The sequence below is a fragment of the Octopus sinensis genome, unplaced genomic scaffold, assembly GCF_006345805.1.
Source record: "Octopus sinensis unplaced genomic scaffold, ASM634580v1 Contig13158, whole genome shotgun sequence".
Taxonomy (NCBI): domain Eukaryota; kingdom Metazoa; phylum Mollusca; class Cephalopoda; order Octopoda; family Octopodidae; genus Octopus; species Octopus sinensis.
Window position 1 is genome coordinate 39,679 of NW_021832853.1, and position 19,985 is coordinate 59,663.

Below are 19,985 nucleotides of genomic sequence, written 5' to 3' on the forward strand. Positions count from 1 at the left end.
GCATTAAAATCACAACTTATATAGGACTGAGATGAATATCATCACTGCAGTGACTCACCAGAACTACAAACACATTTCATCTTTGTTGAGCTTTCTCAATGCTAGGCACTTGCTTCAACAACACACACATGTGTGCATGCGCGCATGCACACGCACAAGCACATATAGAGAGGCAGGCATGGCTGTGTGGTACAAAGCTTGCTTCCCAACATCATGGTTCCGGGTTCAGTCTTACTGTGTGACACCTTGGACAAGTATCTTCTACTATAGCTTAGGGTGGAAACTGAAAGAAGCCTATCATACACACACACACACACACACTTCCTCTAATATAATTGGAAACAAATTTGATACTCACCAATTAAAATCATCTGAATAATTATCAAGCACAAGCCAGAAGTACAAGTAGAAAGTCATATAAATAAAAGTAATCAGGAGAATTACTAGTATGATTAAGTCTTTCTGCAACAAAGACAAAATAATAACATTGTGATTAGTACTTAAATGAATGGTAACAGCACAAAATTGGAAGCTGACTGAAATTTTACTCTTTACAATAAAACAATTACAGAAACAATATTAAATTAATTATATTAAAATATTTTTAAAAATCATAGGCAGGAACTAATAACATGCATGGGATAACTTTCTTCTAAACAACAACAACAACAAATGTAAATCATTTCAGAAGGAAAGAAAATTGATTTTATTATATTGATTTATAACAGGCACATGGCCACACATTTTGGAGGAAGGAACAGACCATCATTTCAACCCCAGTGGTTGTAAGGAAATTGTTTTATCAAATCCTGAATGATGAAAGACATATTTACTCTCAGTGAGATTTAGGCTCAAAATGTAAAGAAGCATAACTATGTTACTTACATGTGTGCAAATTGCACCCCTAATTTTGTGTTAAACCTTGGTACAAAGGTTGCATAGAGTATTAGTTTTAGCTTTGCCCCTCATATAAATAGGACCCTAGGTTTTCTAGTATAAAATAGTGCAAATTATATGGGTAAATATAATAATTACTACAAGGCATTTCATTCTATTGATTTTATAATATATTCATTTCTAACATTGACAGAAGGCCTCATATTTTGGAGGAAAGGTTATCATCACTTAAATCAACTGCAGTACTTATCTGCTAGTTTATTTTATAAAACCTGAAAGAAAGAAAGACAAAGTTAGCCTCAGTAAAATTTGAGCACCGAAAGTATAGAGATGCAACTGAATATCATACAGCATTTTGGCTACCCTTCTTCTAATTCTGCTAAGACAAAACTAATCAAGAATAAACTTTTGCTTTGAAGGATTGACAGAATTATCAAGAGAGCAATCCGTATGTTTTTGGCTGCAGGACAAAGGGAAGTATAGGGAGAAAATTACTTTCTTATATCAAGTAAAATTTAACTGAAAAAAGCATAAAGTTAATAGATAAAAGTTATCACACTGTAGTGAGCAAAAAAGAATATTTGAGAAGAATGTCCTTAACAGTAATGACAAATCTTATCAAGAAGAGTAAGGGAGAGAATTTTGAAATTCAAATGGATAAAAAATTAATAGAAGAGTGAGTCTGAAATTTGGGTGGAGGGCTAGTTGATTATATAGACTTCCCAGTACTCAACTGGCATTTATTTTATCAACCTTAAAAAGGTAAAAGACAAAACTGACCTCAGCAGAATATTAACTCAGGACATGAAGGCAGACAAAATGCCACTAAGCATTTTGTTCAGCATGCAAACGATTCTGCCACTTTACCATCTTTATAATAATAATAACAACAACAACAATGACGATGACGACAACGATTTACTCTTTTACTAGCCACAAGGGCTCACATACAAAATATTAATTGACATACAACGACATAAAAGACAAAAAAAAGACGATTCAATGGGTTTTCCATATATACACAATGTAATAACAATAAAAATTGAACAAATTAAAACTCCCAATAGGGGAGGCATTTTAAGGTCCTTGTGGAAAAACCCACAAAAGCCACGGGTACCTGAACAACAAGGCAAGAGCCCTACTCCTTTGATTCTCATTTTACAGGTGCATGCTCAGAATTGGTCCTTTCACACTGGACATTCTTCCGATATTCACCCACCTTCCAACAAACTTACTACAAGGCAGAACTTCCCTCTCCACCCTCAACTTCCTTTTCAAGTGAAACTTGAAAAAGTTGATGAGAGTTTGGCCAAAGAAGAAAGTGTTTGTCTTTAGCCCTTTCAAACGGGTCCACCATACTACCTTTTTTGCCAAGGCAACACTAACATCCTCTCAACAATTAGCCAGAGATGATTTTTAAAATGAAAATATCTGAAATAAACTCAACTGCCCTCACAAATGAGAACACTAAAAATGAACCCAACCTCGGCAGAATTTGAACTCAGAACATAGCAACAGGTGAAATACCGCTAAGCATTTCATCCAGTGTGCTAACGATTCTCACCGCCTGATAATAATAATAATAATAATAATAATAATAATAATAATTCCTTTCTCTACAATATATGATTGCCACTCATAAATAATACCTACAGTAAGATGTCTAACTAGCTGTTACTTGCTGTCTCTGTGTGTGTGACTAGGAACAGCTTGTATAAAAACAATGCAATAACAACTATGAAAGTAATAATAAATATTATTAATATCTCTTTTATTGGCCGCAAGGGCTAATGTAAAGCTACATAAAATTACATGACACAACATAAAAGACAAAAACAAGACAAGAAAAACAACAATAACAACAACAACATCGAAAAATACCTTAGGAATGAGAACCTAGGTTCAAAATTTCCCCAAGACACCTGATGAAGGCTGGAGGGTGTATCAGTTAAAACATTGTGTTAACAACAAACAAGATGAGGACAAATATCTATCAAATGTAAATAAAGTTATGCCACTTGTTTATATATTTTTTTCATTTATCATGCAATGGAACACAGCACACGCCAAATTTGTATTAGCAAGTAAGTTTTTATAGATATATATATGTATATATCTTTCTATGTATGTATAATATTAACGAGTATCAAAACAATGGCTATTATGAATGCATATTTTACAAATTTTATTACATTGAAAAATTAGAATTTCAATAGAATTTTGATTATGCTTAAACCTTCACTCCATAATTTCATTAACAAATGAAACTATTATAAAAAATACGGTGTTTAAAACTAATTGCCTCCTAACGGAAATACTGAATAAAGATCTTATACAAACTTCAAAACTCGTGTTACATAATGATAAAATAAGGACTGAAATTTGAATGATGCTTATATTTAATAATAATAATAATAATTATAATTATAATAATGAAATTATTGTATACAGTGCTCAAGTGTACTACAACTTGTCAAAATTGTTTATAAAGCATATGTAGTAATGTACAAATGTTTGAAAAGTCAACAGTGTATGAATCAGATACATGCTTGCGTTTGTATGGAGGGGAGAAAATCAGGTGTAGTGTTGGCAAATCTCAGGAAGCATGTAAGGTTTGAAGGATGCAGTGCTCTGACAACTAACAACTAATGCCAGCAGTTTGTTCCATACTTCAGCAACTCTTAGCGTGAAAAAATGTTTCCGAAAGTCATTGGAGCTATGCTGTTTTCTGACTTTGTAAACATGTCCACAGGTGTTAGACAGGTGGAATTTGAAAAGGTGCTCAGAGTTATTGTCAGTAAGATGGTTTATAATTTTATGGGTGTCTGCCAAGTCAGTTGCCAGACGTTGGAGTTTATAAAAGAAAAATTATAGAATATTCAAGAATATACCCCAACAAAAATAAAAGAAAACAAAAGTTTCAACTGAACAAAAAGTAAAAGAAAAGCAATACAAAAATAGCAAAATAGAAAAGGAAGCTTCTAAAAAGATAAAAAAGAAAAACTGAAATATTACCAAAAAGTAACATTCATAAGTAAGAAGGGAAAAATATGACATCTCAGTAAAGACAGAAGTTTACAAATATCCAAAATATTCATTGGCATCTTACCGTCGTCAGCTGATGATGCTTTGCCATGGAGGATGCTGGCAGTTCTGATGGCTTCTCTTCTGCAGACATTATAAATTAGTTTTTCGGCTGTTTATTAGAATTCAGACAGGACTAGTGTATTACACTTAACACTGATAAAAACAAAGAAAAGAGAACTTTGTCGGTTATTTTATCCAAAGACTGCTTGATGCAATGCTGTTAGATACATCAACTTCTCTCTGATATCATCCTCAGGCTGAATTGATACCGTCTTATAAAGACTGCTTTAAGATTAGGCTATTAAATGAGAAAAGTGTTCACATGTACAGTTTCTCAAGTTAGCATCTGCTTCAAAAGAACTAAACAGAAAGGCAACAAAAATATACAAACAATATCAAAGAAAAAAAACACATCCAAAGCTTTAGAAAAGATTTGTGAGTGGAGACTTTAACCCTTTCATTATCGACTGGCTGAAGCCGGCTCTGACACTGAGTACAAATGTCTTGTTTTCATAAATTTTGAATTAAAATCTTCCACCAAAATTTAGTCACAATTTATGTTCCTAACACTAGCTTAATGATAACTAAGTTATTTTACTAAATTCTTTGTTATATTTAAAGTAATTCAAAGGAACACAGAGCTTCTCAAAATAAATACAGTAACAAAAGCATTAAGATAGCAGGAAAACTGACAACCTCAACACTGTAAAAGTCATGCCATTATATTAATGTGCAGATCACAACTAGGAAACTAGACTTTTGAAAGTTTATTTATATTTTAGCACTTAATAACAGGAAATATGTGTCCCTAATGTATACCATTATTCCTGTAATTACCCCTTCATTTAAAGGAACAATGGATGGATTACATTCTGTAGTAAACAAGTATATTAGCAAACACAAAACCAAGAAGAAGAAGAGTTAATCCTTATAACTATTTGTCAGAAGTTTGAATACTAGCTATAACTATTTACCAACTATTTCAGCTGTAGTTAACTGGCACCAAGTTTAGATGGCAACACTGACAGATTAGCTTTATATTTTCATTTTAATAAGATAAGAGCTTTCAGCATGAATTTAAATATCTTTCTTTCAATATTCATTGATTATACATAGAATTATAATGATGATTTAAGTATAATTTAAAATTCTCTCCCTAATGAATAAGCATTAGTGAATGAAGTACTTTCAGGAATTGGGAATAAAAGGAATGATAGGCTAATTCCCCTATAGACACATAGTGCTCACCAAACAATAATAATGATTATTACTATGATAAAATAGGAGAGTACTGTAGTTTGCTTGAAGCATTGTGTATTGTTTGTAAAGAATAAAAAGTTTTGAATGGTACAACAATACACTATAATACAGACAATGGGCTACAAAGATTTGGATAATTTTCCAGTTTGTTCCACCGATGGATTTAAAGTATATTTTGATCATATATACATACTATGAATTAAAAATAATCACACTAAAAGTATCGAGATTTTTAAAATCTCAACAAGAAAAATATCAAAATGAAGCTGAACTAATACTTTGATAAAATGGCAAACAAAGTTTAGAATCATTTACACATGGTACAATATGGAATCCAGGGAAATTAGTATTTGTCTGCATAGGTAAAGATTAATTCCTAGATTTCATGGAAGAGTTCAATGAATAGATTTTCTGTGAGGAGTAAAAGAGTTTAAGTTCAAACACTTGCCCTTCTTTCTGCAGAGAAAATATATAAAAGTGTAATCGCTTTGGTCACAAAATTGCGAATGAAAAATGGAATAAAATGATAGTATGATGTCAGGAACGAGCAGCAATGTAGGAAGAGAGGGGGAAAAGCTGGTGACAGGTGCTATGAGCTATGAGCAAGGTAAATTATAGAGGATGAAATAAATATCAAAAAATGAGGGAGGTGGTGAGGACCAGATCAAGTGAGGTGGTAGATACTATTAAGAACTCCTAACAAAGAGAAGAGGTGGACAATACTAAGGAGGGAGAAAAGGAATGGAAGAGGAAACATGCAAAGAACTGAGTTTAATAAGGAGGGTCCAAGAACTGTAAAATAATTTATGACAGTAAGGAGTTAGCAGAATTGTAAAGAAAATTAATAGTGTCTAGAGTGGAGGTCAGTAGGGATGGAAAGAAATATATAGTAATCTGTGACAGGATGTGGGTGGTGGATGTGGGGGAATTAGAAGGCCAATATAATAAAATAGATTATAAACAAAATCCAACTACATGCTGCACACAGCGTGTACAATATGTGAAGTACATGCATACAACTGCATTCAAAATAGCTAACCATACAATACATGGACACACACACACATATATATATATACATATAGACAGACATAAGCAACACAGCACAAATAAATACACATCACACAAGAGCATTGTTTTGTTTCTTTTTTCTTCGTATTTTAAGGATGAAGGGGTTTGAAAGTAGAAGGCAGAATTAAAGGAAGCTGAGATGTAAATTCAGACCCTAAGGTGCCAAAGAAACCATGCTGAAGAAGGTGTTTTGCGGGGTATAATGAGACTTGGAGACACTGTGTATTTGCAAGTCTCATTCTACCCAGTGTTGGAGAACTGCACAATCTGAGAGGTGATCAGCTGAGTGACTGAGCAAGTTAGTGCTAGACTACAAGTTTTTGAGGACTTCTTGGATGTTTTTATGGACATCCAGCAAATGCTCACAGAACCTGTTTTATTTATGTATTTACCTTTTTGTTATCAAATTTCTGTTGAAATACAGTCTTTGTTTCAGTTAATTTTTTAAAAATGCAGAGTGATAATGATATGATTGAGAAGACCTGTTCAGTCAAGTAATACCAAAATCGTAGCTGTGGCTAGTGCCCCATGACTGGCTCCCACTCTGGTAACACATAAAATGCATCATCCAAACATGGTCAATGCCAATGCCTTCTGACTGGCTCCTGTGCTGGTGGCATGTAAAATGCACCATCCAAACTTTTATTCTCACAAATTTAAAACATTTATACGTTATCATTGATAAGTGTCTGATATTGCCATCTACAGTTCATACACACACACACACACACAAATATATTATATATATATACACTCACAGTTTTAGTTTCAAGGGTTTGAAGAATACATTCATCTCAGATTGTCAGAAGTAGTGTCTCTGGGCATGTGTTCAATGCGCTCATGAAATAAAGGCATGTAGGACTGAGTCAAGCTGTTATTAAATACAAGTAAATCCAACTAAATGTGTTGAGTGCTACTCTCTTTCTTTTGTGTATGTGTATATATTCTTTTATTCTTATACTTGTTTCAGTCACCAGACTGCCGCCATACAGTGGCACTGCCCTGTGGGTTTTCTTGAATAAATCAATTGCCAGCACTTATTTTTAAGCCTGGACTTTACTCTATCAGTCACTCTTAACTGCACTGCTAAGTTAGAGGGACATAAACAAACCAAGACTCATTCTCAAGTTGTGGTGACGAGGCAAATACAAAAACATGCACACATAGATATATACATGCATACATATATATGATGGACATCTTTCAGTTTCTGTCTACCGAATCCCCTCACAAGGCTTTGGTTGGACTATAGTAGAAGACACTTGCCCAAGGTGTCACACAGAGGGATTGAACTGAGAATTATGAGGCTAGGAAGAATTTTCTTACTACACAGCCGCACCTGCAACTACATAAAACACAGGCTATTTCAAAAACCCCTTTCCAGATTACCAATTTTCAGTTATTTTCATTAATTATCTAATTTTTGCATTTACAGGTGTCTCTTCCCTATCTAGAGGAACAGACTGCAATTATCAGGTCATTCCATAAGTAATGTCTGGACTTCTTTATTGTCAATTTCTAAACGCTTTAACAGTATTTTAGAATGTCTAATGACATCAAGTAACATTTATATGTATTTGGACATATTTCAACTAATTAAATTTCATTTTTCAGAATAACCTAATTGAAATTTCATTAATCAGAGTTCTTTGAGGCATATAATACATTATGAGTTTACAAAAGGGAACTCTGCAACTGAAACAACTCAAAATATTCACCCAGCTTATAGACAGGAGTTCATGAATAAAAGAACTTGCAGAAGATGTTTTGTAAAATTCGGATTTGGAAATTTCAGGCATGAAGATGAGACCAGAACAGAACGTCCAATTGAGTTTGATGACTAGCTCATTTTAGAAGAACTTGAAAAAGATCACACAGTTTCAGTTGAATAATTGGCAAGCAAGCTTCATTCATATCATACAACTATTCACCGCCATCTTCAAGAGCTTAGGAAGATGGGTGCTCAATGAAGTGTCTGAAGCCAACTGCAAATACTGAGCGGACTTCAGCTCTTCTCTTCATTCTCGTGGGACAGAGAGGTGACCGGTGATGAAAAATGGATCCACTACCAAAATATTAAGAGTCCTAGACATTGGCTTGGTGAGGAGGAAAAGGGCCCAACCACAACCAGAATGGAAACTCCATGTGAAGAAGGCTCTTCTCTCTGTTTGGTAGGATTCCAAAGGAGGCATCCACTTTGAGTTGTTACCAACTAATGCAACAATCAATGCTCAAATCTACTGTCAGCAATTAGAGCGTTTGCATGCTGCTTTGAAGAAAAAAAGTCCCGCTTTAGTGAACCGAGAGGGAGTGTTGTTTCATTAGGACAAAGCAAAACACCCACACCTCAAAGATCACATCACTGAAGATCAAGGAACTTAGCTGGGAGAAAATTGTTCAACTGCATTATTTCCCAGACCTTGCTCCTTCTGCTTACCATCTCTTATAAACATGTCATAGTCTCAAAAAGAAAAAAAAAACATATATACCAGCAGCAGGTGATGCCACAGCTGGACAACTTTTGCCTGCTGCTGTTATATTTCAGTGCTCATTGACACTATATGTCTAAGAGATATTTTCTCAAGATAAATATCACAGTTTAGAAAGCTTTCAGCAATAAATATACTTTAAGTATGATATATAAATCACTAATTTGAAGTAATACTGCTTCCATTGCAAATAACAAATAAGTAATTTTTTTCTTTTTTTTTCTCTTTTGCAAAATGTATTTTATGTCAGTGACAAGAACTGAAATATCTATCATTGCTATAATTATGAATAATTTCTAAAATCAATTTTAAATTTCAAATTTAAAATAAAGTTTTGGCTTAACGAAACTTTCTTTCCAAATGTTTTGATAAATTACTTTGATGGTGTTTTTTTTTTAAAACAAGTGACTAAATGAAGCAGCACCCATTCTTCTCCAAAGATGTGCATACAGCGATTGCAATATTACAAACACAATTATTGCTGTCTTTGCATAACTGGATGTTGATGGCACCGTTATTGGCAATCAGCATGCAACAGCCAAAATGTATGAAACTAGGCATTTCACTCTAGAAACACATAAGTATCCCGTTTCCTATTTCTAATTATTTGTCTTAATTCTCTTTGTTTCTTTTTTTTTTTTAGTACCATTAAATTTTAAACCTTAAAAGAAAATATTTTATTTTGCTTGTGGATCCCCTATGAGCTATCTTATCATATGTCGACCCCATATATGCACATGTAGGTTAGTAAAAACTAACAATGAAACAATTTCATAGTATTCACAACATAAATTCCAAATACAAATCTTGAAAATTTCAATATATACAGATACATCTCCTTGTAAGCAAAATTTATATATGGACCCACAAATTAGTTTTTTACCCCTTAAAGTTTCAGTGGACCCTGGTTAGGAACCCCTGTTTTAAAGTATACTGAAAACTTCTCACATAAGAATTCTTTGCGTGAAACATTTCTTGCAGCTTAAAAATAAGTTCTAATTTTGTACCTGGAGAATTCTTGTTGCGACACTGTGCTTTCTTTTGAATGTCACCTATAAAATATATTGGTAAAAATCGTGGATCTTTATTCTGTAAAGGCTTAAGAGAACCAATTCTGTGATAAATTTCTCTTTGCACTGTAAAAGTCGGCATAAACCTACATTCCCTAGTAATTTTTGCCCCAAATGACGTCATTTGAAAAACATAATTGTATTTCTTTTATTCTTTTACTTGTTTCAGTCATTTGACTGCAGCCATGCAGGAGCACTGCTTTTAGTCGAACAAATCTTATTCTTTGTAAGCCTAGTACTTATTCTATCGATTTTTTTGCCAAACTGCTAACTTACGGGGATGTAAACACACAAGCATCAGTGGTCAAGCAATGGTGGGGGACAAACACAGGCACACAAGCGCACATATACATATAGGGGTTGAACAAAATAAGGGAAACACCTAGCATCATAGCATCACAATTTTGAAATATTTATAAAACTGTCAAAAGCTTGTTTTTATGTTTTTTTGATTTATTATTAGTGTTGCTTAATATGTTTTGTTAAAATTGCTGTTTCTTTTCAGATATCATCAGAAAAAGGTAATTAAAATTCATTAAAATGACAGATCTATTGGACTTTCAAAGAGGTCAAATTGTTGGTGCTTGTGTGGCAGGCACTAGTGTAACAAAAACAGCCAAAATGTTTGGTGTATCAAAAAATACTGTCTCAAAAGTAATGACAACCCTTGAGAAAGAGGAAAAAACCTCCTTGTCAAAACAAAACTCCAGAAGAAAACTAAAACTTTCAGATAGGGAACGGTGAACTCTTATGTGAATTGTTAGAAAGGATCACAAAAGTACAGCTCCTAAAATTACTACAGAGTTTAATGACCATCTTCAGAACCCAGTTTCCACAAAAGTTGTTCGCCGGGAGCTGCACAAAGCAGGATTTCACAGGAGGGCTGCAATCAGAAAACCACTACTTTCAAAACAAATGTTGCAAAGCGTTTAGAGTGGGGTAAAAACCTACAGAATTGGTCCCAAGAGCTGTTGTAGAATGCTATTTTCTCAGATGAGTCATCCTTTACCTTATTTCCAACCACTGGCTGAGTATACGTGTGGAGACAGCCAAAAGAATCATTTGACCCAGATTGCCTTCTTCCAACTGTTAAAAGAGTATCTGTGATAATCTGGGGCACAATGGTTTCCCTTCATGGCAGAATTAATAGTCAAAACTATTTAAGCATTTTATCTCATCAAATTTTCCTTTGGTTGCAGAACTGGCACAAGTTGAACATCTTATCTGGCCAGCACAGTCCCCAGATCTCAATATTATTGAATATTTTAGAAAAACAAGTAAGGAGTCAATATGCTTCACCATCATCACTACAAGAACTGGAGACTATTTTAGCTGAAGAATGGACAAAAATTCCTTTGGAAACAATTCAAACTTTGTACGAGTCCATACCTCATAGAATTCAAGCTGTAATTACTGCCAAAGTGCGGTCCTACCCCATATTAAAATAAATTTGTTTGAAATTTTAAGGGGTTTCCATTATTTTGTCCAACCCTTGTATATATATATATATATATATATATATATATATGAAGGGCTTCTTTCAGTTTCCATCTACCAAATCCACTCACTAGGCTTTGGTTGGCCTGAGGCTACAGTAGAAGACACTTGCCCAAGGTGCCACACAGTGGGACTGAACCCAGAACCATGTGGTTGGTAAGCAAGCTACTTACCACTCAGCCACTCCTTGAATATCTTTATTCTGAAGTGGTGCCCAAAAGAAAATGTTTTATAAGTTCTGGAGGCTCATTTATTGATAAATGGACTTCACATTTAGAACAACACTTACCTAATGATTCCTTGTCCCACACTTTTCACATGTTTTGAACATAGAGCCAAGAGAGACAATTCTTTCAGATGCAAAATTACGATCACGGCTACACCTTCCAATTGAAAGTCTATACTTTTTCTGCTGATTTTCTCTGAAAAGCTTTCTCCTTTTTGGTCATTTTCAGTTTTGTTGTTTATTTATTCTACCTTTTTCTCTCCTTTTCTGCAGTCGTATTTCTTCGTCTTTTTTATTTTCTTGTAATTTTTTTTATTTCTATAATTTCCCTTCTTTCTCTGCAATCTTATTTCCCTATCTTTTTCTCTTGTCCTCCTCTCATATTCTGTCATTTTTTGCAACCTAACTTTCCGATGGTTTTTTTTTTTTACGATCATTTTTTTAAGTGTTTGAATTCTCATTCTTTTGTCTTTTTCACTGTCTTGTGATGTTTCATTTCCTTCTACATTTCTTTCATGCTTATGATCGTTAATGGGAAAGAGAGCATCGTAGTGGCCGTTATCAAGTTCGCCATTATATAATACTAAAACCTTCCTTTCTGTAACTTTTTGAATACTTGCAACATTGTACAATTCACTAATGGCAGCTAATTCAGCATTACCACCGTATGTTCCATCCCTACTCATGTACGTTTGGTATTACTGCATTTTACTATTAGGAATAAAAGAACGAAATTATTTCCAATTATTGCATATGTATCGTACGGAGTCTTCCCAAAGAATTTGGTAATTCCTGTTGTTTTTGAGCAAGAGTGACACAGCTCTGGCCATACAGTTAACATCACCCATGACTTTATTAAAAGACTGAATTAATAAATTAATGTAATTGTTGAATATTTTTCAATGAATTCAGTAAGGGACTTTATCTTCAGTTCAGACTTTAGATAGTTCTATGAAGAGAACGTGACGGAAAATTACAACACCAAAAGGGATAAGATTCTAAATGATAGCAAAATCCCCTTTAGAAACCTATCTTTCAATCTTTGCAATAGATGAATGAGTGATTATAATTTTGTAAATAATAAAAACGAAATTAATAAGCTACTTCACCTTCAATGTTGACTTGAAACGTCGTCTTCATGGAAAGAAAAGTGAACAAAGTATTTAGCAGACGATAACTTCTTTATCAACTTTTCACAAATGGAAGAAACGGAATACTTCGGTTATTTCTGGATAATTTCGGTTTAAACGTTGTCCAATACTTGTCTAGAAGTTTGTGAGTGTGTGTATGAGAGAGAGAGAGAGAGAGAGAGAGACTAACAGAGGGAGAAAGACAAAGTGAAACAGACAGAGACAAAAAGAAAAGTGAACTAAGAATTTAGCAGGCGATAACTTCTTTATGAACTGTTCACAAATGGCAGAAACGGAATACTTCGGTTATTTCCGGATAATTTCGGTTTAAACGATGTCCAATACTTGTCTAGAAATTTGTGTGTGAGAGAGAGAGAGACAGAAAGAGATTGAAAGTACACACACGCATGTATCTCTGAATTAATGTTACTATCCCACTACCATACCATATTTGTCGCTTACTCCATTGCTACTCAAAGTGGTGGTCCACGGTCCAGGGCGAGTTTCCAAAAAAGAAAGAAACATTATAAAATGCTTATGTAATGATGTAATATTTGTTTACAAAATAAATACAAGATAAAAAAAATTGTCAAGTTTTATTATATTCAATATATATATTGTTTCTGGTATAAATTAATATTACTGGTCCCTGGAAAAATCTGCCATACGTCACATCAGATAGTTTTTCACTCCCTTCGAAATTACTGGTTTGAACTGTTCCTTCTAACGTAAGGCAGCCCTATGATGAATACCTCTTATTTTATATGAATTCTATACACACACACACAAGATTAGGGCCCCACTTATCGATGCTTAATATAAACATAAACGGTAAAATTAAGAATGAACCGACGATAAGTATGTCGAAAATATAGGAATTCGTAAATGTATGGTGAAAACAAAAGCGCATGAGCCGATGTAACAGCCCAGAATATATCCCTACCCAGACAGCCAGCCTAGAATATACCCCTGCCCAGACTATGCCCCGTACTTGCGAACAAACAGAAAAATTAAGCATTTTTCGAAGTAATTCTGTTAAAAACGATGTATAATTTTTACAAATTAAATATTTTTCGAACAAAAAAATTTGAACCCTAACCCTATCTTTAGTTAGTTTATAAAAAATAAATTTACTTAGTTGAAGCATCGACTACCTAGCGCGGATGCGCGCACCGGGACCACTTAGCGACACACGAATAGGGCTTTTTCGTAACGCACTAAAATCGCAGATCAATAGAAAATCGAAAGTTGGAAATCATGAAAATATAGGTGGCCCTTAAAAGGACCGTTTTTCGAGAAACGCAAGGTTTACTTGCTGCTGGTGTATTTGGTAACAGCCTTGGTACCTTCAGAGACGGCGTGCTTAGCCAACTCACCAGGGAGAAGCAGACGGACAGCAGTCTGTACCTCACGGCTACTGATGGTCGAACGTTTGTTGTAGTGAGCCAAACGGCTGGCTTCAGAAGCTATTCTTTCGAACAAATCGTTGACAAAACTGTTCATGATGGACATAGCTTTGCTGGAGATGCCAGTGTCGGGGTGGACTTGTTTCATTACTTTGTAGATGTAGATGGAATAACTTTCCTTCCTCTTCTTCTTGCGCTTCTTGTCTCCGGCGGGACGTGAAGATTTGGCCTTGGAAGCCTTCTTGGCTCCTTTCGAAGCGGTAGCTGGTGCTGGTGGCATGATGTCACTTGCGAATCGATGTTGCTTACTCTGATTCTACTCTATTTATAGCTGTCAAGTAGGCTCAGCAGATGAACATTTTTGTAAATTCGCGCCGTTCATTTTCATTGGTCGAATTTGACAACTGTGTCACGTGACAATGGCCCGCATATTTTTTAACTGCTCATCGACTGCTGGAGCCGATGAGGCAGTATTTAAAGGAGAAAAGCTCTATATCATTTAATCGCCGTTTTGTTGCAAACTAGTATCTAACTTCTAAAAAATGTCTGGACGTGGTAAAGGAGGTAAAGTGAAGGGAAAGAGCAAGACCCGTTCATCCCGTGCTGGACTTCAGTTCCCTGTCGGTCGTATCCACCGTCTTCTTCGTAAGGGAAACTATGCCCAACGTGTTGGTGCCGGAGCCCCAGTCTACTTGGCCGCTGTTATGGAATATTTGGCAGCCGAAGTGTTGGAATTGGCAGGAAATGCTGCCAGAGACAACAAGAAATCGAGAATTATTCCCCGTCACTTGCAGTTGGCCATCCGTAACGACGAGGAGTTGAACAAACTTTTGTCCGGAGTGACCATCGCCCAAGGTGGTGTTCTCCCCAATATCCAGGCTGTTCTTCTCCCCAAGAAGACCCAGAAGCCTTCCAAGTAAGCGCTTTCGCTGATGGCGTTTGCCTTCGTTCAACGGTCCTTTTCAGGGCCCCTCATTTTCTGTAAATAGTCTCCTTGCCGGTTTTATTTGCGATTCTTTTTAAGTTATACATGGGTATTTTTGTAGGCGCAAGATGATTGAAACATCTAAGAAAATACATCCACACTAGCTGGTTGTAAGTAGTCGATCGTACAACGACTTGAGCGTATGTTTGTATCTGAATACATATCAAAGAAAATATATTTTCGAACAAAGTAAATAAAGCGCAAAATAATTTTTTAAAACAATGTAATAAAGTAAATTATTTTTATAAACAAACATAGGCGCAGGAGTGGCTGTGTGGTAAAGTAGCTTGCTAACCAACCACATGGTTCCGGGTTCAGTCCCACTGCGTGGCATCTTGGGCAAGTGTCTTCTGCTATAGCCCCGGGCCGACCACTGAAAGAAGTCTGTCGTATATATGTGTGTGTGTGTCCCTAGCACATGCTGGTGTGTTTACGTCACTTAGCGGTTCGGCAAAAGATATCGATAGAATAAGTACTGGGCTTACAAAAAATAAGTCCCGGGGTCGATTTGCTCGACTTGAAACAAGAGAGTAAACTAGGGTTAGTCGTCGTAGGATCGACTAGCTAGCGCGAGTGTTCGCACCGGGACCACTTTTCGCTAGTAGTACCCCATGTCCCTTATAAGTGTTGGATGACTCGCAGCATTGACCTCTCCGATATATTAACATTATAAATAATGGATGGGGGTGAAAGAATTGGATTTTCAAAATTTTAACAGTAGATGTATCGAAATTTACCTAAAAATTATTGATCAATGTAAACAAAAGTCAAGTTCTAACAATTTGGGCAAACGAACGAGGGAGATGGCTTTCGAGAAATCCACACGATCCGATTTTTCCTTCATAACTCTCAGGAAAGATTGGTGTCTTTTCATGAAAGTTTATACAAATACCTTTCAAACCACAGATTACAATTTTAAAGAATTGAGGAAATCTTTTCCAGTGGGTAGGGAGAACAGTTTCGGATCAGGAAGACCGCACAAGTTATATTTTTAAATTTCCGCCTTCCGGTCTTTATTTATTTTGCTTTTAAATACCTCTCGGTAAAAGATAAAAATTAAATATTTTCAGAGGAAAAAGTGTGATTTGGCTATCGTTTCTAGCACGTCCCAAAACAATCCTCGTCGTTTCTCTCCCTCACGCATGTATGCTTTTCAATATTTTTCACCCCATAAACACGTTTATGCTGTAAGAAAAAAATTGAAAATTTCCACGGCTGTGATGAAAAGCAATTGGAAAAACCCGTCAAAACAAGAATTGTAAAAACTTTTCTCGTACAAATTTCTTTATAATCCGTAGCTATGCCGTTTGAAAAAAACAGTTGTATAAACTTTCATTAAAAGATACCTATTTTCCTGAAAGTTTGAGGGAAAAATCGGATCGTGAGAACTTTCCGAAGTTCTCCCCACCCACCCCGTTTGCACAAATTTTTCATATTCGTTTTCTACACATTTTTTAAAACCTAATTAAACTGGGATTTCTTTCAACCAAATTTTGAAATACATGTGTATGTGTCAATGAAACGGTCATGGGAAGTGCTAGAAATAACAGCCAAATCTCCCCCGGTTCGTTTGCGATCCACCCCATAACTTCGAAGACCATGCCAGCAATGTACCACGCGTGTGCTACTTCCTTATGTGCTTATGGGAAGAAAGTTACGGAAAAACATCAATACACCTGTGCTAGAAACAATAGCTAAATTGCCCTTAACTCACACACCTTTTCGTTTGAAAATATTTACATTTTTTTTCTAAACGAAAAGGCTTCTCATAGTTAAAGTACGTAGTGCAAAATAAATTGGAATTAGTTTAAAGCTTCGCTAGTCACAACAGAAGTAAATTCACGAGGGACGAACATTAGCCACGAAAAAAATAATCAAATATCGGATCTTTTCGGTTCGAACGGTAGTTTTTTCTAGCGGTGTCATGAAATTGTCACCCATAATTATGACCCTAGTATCGATCTATTGCATTTCAATCTGATTTAGGGTTAGGGGAAAGGGTATCTTTTTCTTCAGAAATGTAAATAAACCCAATCTGTTTCTTAAACGAACGAATTTTTACCTCAATAGACGCCAGTGATTGGTTGAAATTGCAGAAAAAAAAATTTTACAAACTAAGGAATCTTCTCAATAAAGCCAAGAGAAAAATGTTTTATAAACACATTCTACCAGTATACGAAGTTTAAAATTTTTTAGTTACCTAGAAATTATGTTAAAAACTACCGTTCAAACCGAAAAGATCCAAAATATCTAATGCAGAACAAAGTATCAATGACATTTCGAATAAACAATTCACGATACGAGAACACGAAAACATACCACCATCTTAAGGGTTAGCAGAACTTTACGAAAAAATTTAGAGGCCCTGAAAAGGGCCGTTGGGGAAAAGTATTAACTTCATCATTTTCAACTTAGGCTCTCTCACCACGGATACGGCGGGCAAGCTGAATGTCCTTGGGCATGATGGTCACTCGCTTGGCGTGGATAGCGCACAAGTTGGTATCCTCGAAAAGACCGACCAAGTAAGCCTCGCTGGCCTCCTGTAAAGCCATTACGGCAGAGCTCTGGAAACGAAGATCGGTCTTGAAATCCTGAGCGATCTCACGAACAAGACGTTGGAAGGGAAGTTTTCTGATAAGAAGTTCAGTGGATTTCTGGTAACGTCTGATCTCTCGCAGAGCTACGGTACCAGGCCTGTAACGATGGGGTTTTTTCACACCGCCAGTGGCTGGGGCACTCTTCCTGGCAGCCTTAGTGGCGAGTTGTTTACGAGGAGCCTTTCCTCCGGTAGATTTACGTGCTGTCTGCTTTGTACGAGCCATTTTGATGTCAAATTTCGTCAATAAGGCGCCGACAGCTGGTACGTTTTATATACACCTCAGTGGCGCGCGAAACTTTTTATCTACAAACAAAACTAAGCGCCAAACAACAGCTGCTGCTGAACGCATTGCTGTGATTCGCTGATTTAGGCACGTGATCGCTAAGTTGAGATGTTCTCTGCTACGTCAGTGTGCTATGTATATATAATTGCTACTGAAGCTATCTGTTGTTATAATTCATAAGTAATTGTATATTCGAAAGATGTCTGGACGTGGTAAAGGAGGAAAAGGTTTGGGAAAAGGAGGCGCCAAGCGTCACAGGAAGGTGTTGAGAGATAACATCCAGGGTATCACCAAACCGGCCATCCGTCGTCTGGCTCGTCGAGGTGGTGTGAAACGTATCTCTGGTTTGATCTACGAAGAGACCCGTGGTGTGTTGAAGGTATTCTTGGAGAACGTCATTCGTGATGCTGTCACCTACACCGAGCATGCCAAGAGGAAGACTGTCACCGCTATGGATGTGGTCTATGCTCTCAAGAGACAAGGCAGAACTCTGTACGGATTCGGAGGTTAAACTGGTGAAGTTTTTGTGACTTTGTGATCGTGAACAACGACAAATCCCGGCCCTTTTCAGGGCCACTCATGTCTTAATGTAAGCCATCTCGCCTCTCCGATATGCTTAAACCAAAATGTTTGAATTTCAGCTTCCTTTTCAAAGGGATTTTTTATCTCTTTCAGTGAGCCTCTCAGCTCTTTACGTATGGCGTGTCTTAATTAGATCGCAGTATCGGATATTAATGAAAGACGGTGATGAGACAGAATCAAGCACGTCGGGCGAAATGCTTTAAAAGATGTTGGTTACGGGTAGGTGCTACCTCCGTTTCGCACCAAGACAACATTTATGCTAGAAATAACAGCAAAATACGGATTCGGAGGAACTTCGTGGTCGTGAGTAGCGACAAATCCCAGCCCTTTCCAGAGCCACTCGTATCTTAATGTAAGCCATCTCGCCCCTCCGATGTGCTGAAATTGATTTGGCTTGAATTGTGAAATTAAGATGTTCATTTCCATATTTCTTTTTTTTTTTGAAAGTTACAAAAAAAATGAATGCAGTAATATCAGCAAACTCGGTTAATATCTAGATCCACACCCTTTAATATACGATGCCTTACACGTGTTACACATTTTTCCTATTTTTCACAAAGGGTGCGGATCTTGCCTAAGAGCATATATAAAATTTTATTTCAATCGTTGAATAATTAAAAGTTACATGTAAATTTCGATTTAAACATAGCAATTTAGAATTATCAAATGCAAATATTTAAAGTACCAATATAAACCCAATGTATAGGTAGATTGGAAAAAGAAAAGACTGACGACTCACGTATGCTGCGCAGTGCACATGGACTATGAATTGTAGCCTAGACTCGCACAAATGGCCACGCATTCGTGATGGGTTTATATTGATACATTTTAAAGTTTTTTGCATTTGATTTATTCTGGCCTGGTTGTCTGGAGAACTATAGCCTAGGCTAGCTCAGACTGGCTACCTGTATAGTCTGGGGAGGAGTATATTCTGGGATGTTACACCTCCAATTCTCAATTCTGCTTAGGCTCGTTGCGCCCATAAAGCCGCAGTGAAACGCCTGCATTCAGGTACGTGCGTGTATGCCCTGAGCACGTCGCCTCAAATGAATTCTATCTGTAAGTTGTTTTTTTTTAACAGGTAAATTACGAGTTCTGTGTAGTGCATGCATATTTAATGGTTCCAGTTTTAGCTAAATCTGGAAAACGTAGGGTTTTGAACATTAAAAATCTGAAAATTGGCGACCCCTTCTAACTCATTTGCATCATCGCTTCAGTTTCAATGTTGTTTTTCTTTATTTATGAGAGAAGAGTTCTGGATTCACAAGTAATTTAACTGCTTACGTCGAAGTGACGAATTACATAGCAAAATCTGTCATCTCTCTTTAGAATGTCTGTAAACTGGAGCTTTGGTTTCCTATTATGCCCCCTGAGAACAACATGCAAGATAGAATAAGGTGTGC

The 19,985-nt window shown here is 36.1% G+C and overlaps 5 protein-coding genes across 5 annotated transcripts in view; 2 read left to right on the plus strand and 3 right to left on the minus strand.

Moving 5' to 3' along the window:
- The window catches only part of LOC115229605 (glycerophosphodiester phosphodiesterase domain-containing protein 5-like), a 44,327-nt gene extending 32,044 nt beyond the window's left edge, over positions 1 to 12,283 (minus strand). Inside the window, exons 1-2 of the mRNA XM_036499270.1 lie at positions 12,029 to 12,283; positions 359 to 462 (exon numbers count right to left, since the gene is read on the minus strand). Of these exons, the coding sequence (XP_036355163.1) occupies positions 359 to 462; positions 12,029 to 12,283 (359 nt within the window). The remainder of the gene's footprint in view (positions 1 to 358; positions 463 to 12,028) is intronic.
- On the plus strand, positions 3,671 to 18,526 carry LOC115229603 (histone H4). Its single transcript, XM_029799931.2, has 2 exons — positions 3,671 to 3,675; positions 18,200 to 18,526. The coding sequence occupies exon 2, from the start codon at positions 18,200 to 18,202 to the stop codon at positions 18,509 to 18,511; it is 312 nt and encodes a 103-aa protein (XP_029655791.1). The 5' UTR covers positions 3,671 to 3,675; the 3' UTR covers positions 18,512 to 18,526.
- On the minus strand, positions 14,021 to 14,416 carry LOC115229600 (histone H2B, gonadal-like). The gene has a single exon (XM_029799929.2). It carries the CDS (start codon positions 14,411 to 14,413, stop codon positions 14,036 to 14,038), a length of 378 nt encoding a protein of 125 aa, XP_029655789.1. The 5' UTR covers positions 14,414 to 14,416; the 3' UTR covers positions 14,021 to 14,035.
- On the plus strand, positions 14,655 to 15,081 carry LOC115229604 (histone H2A-like). Its single transcript, XM_029799932.2, has one exon. It carries the CDS (start codon positions 14,676 to 14,678, stop codon positions 15,051 to 15,053), a length of 378 nt encoding a protein of 125 aa, XP_029655792.1. The 5' UTR covers positions 14,655 to 14,675; the 3' UTR covers positions 15,054 to 15,081.
- Positions 17,506 to 17,940, minus strand: LOC115229602 (histone H3). Its single transcript, XM_029799930.2, has one exon. It carries the CDS (start codon positions 17,938 to 17,940, stop codon positions 17,530 to 17,532), a length of 411 nt encoding a protein of 136 aa, XP_029655790.1. The 3' UTR covers positions 17,506 to 17,529.
- Positions 18,527 to 19,985: the final 1,459 nt, after the last annotated feature.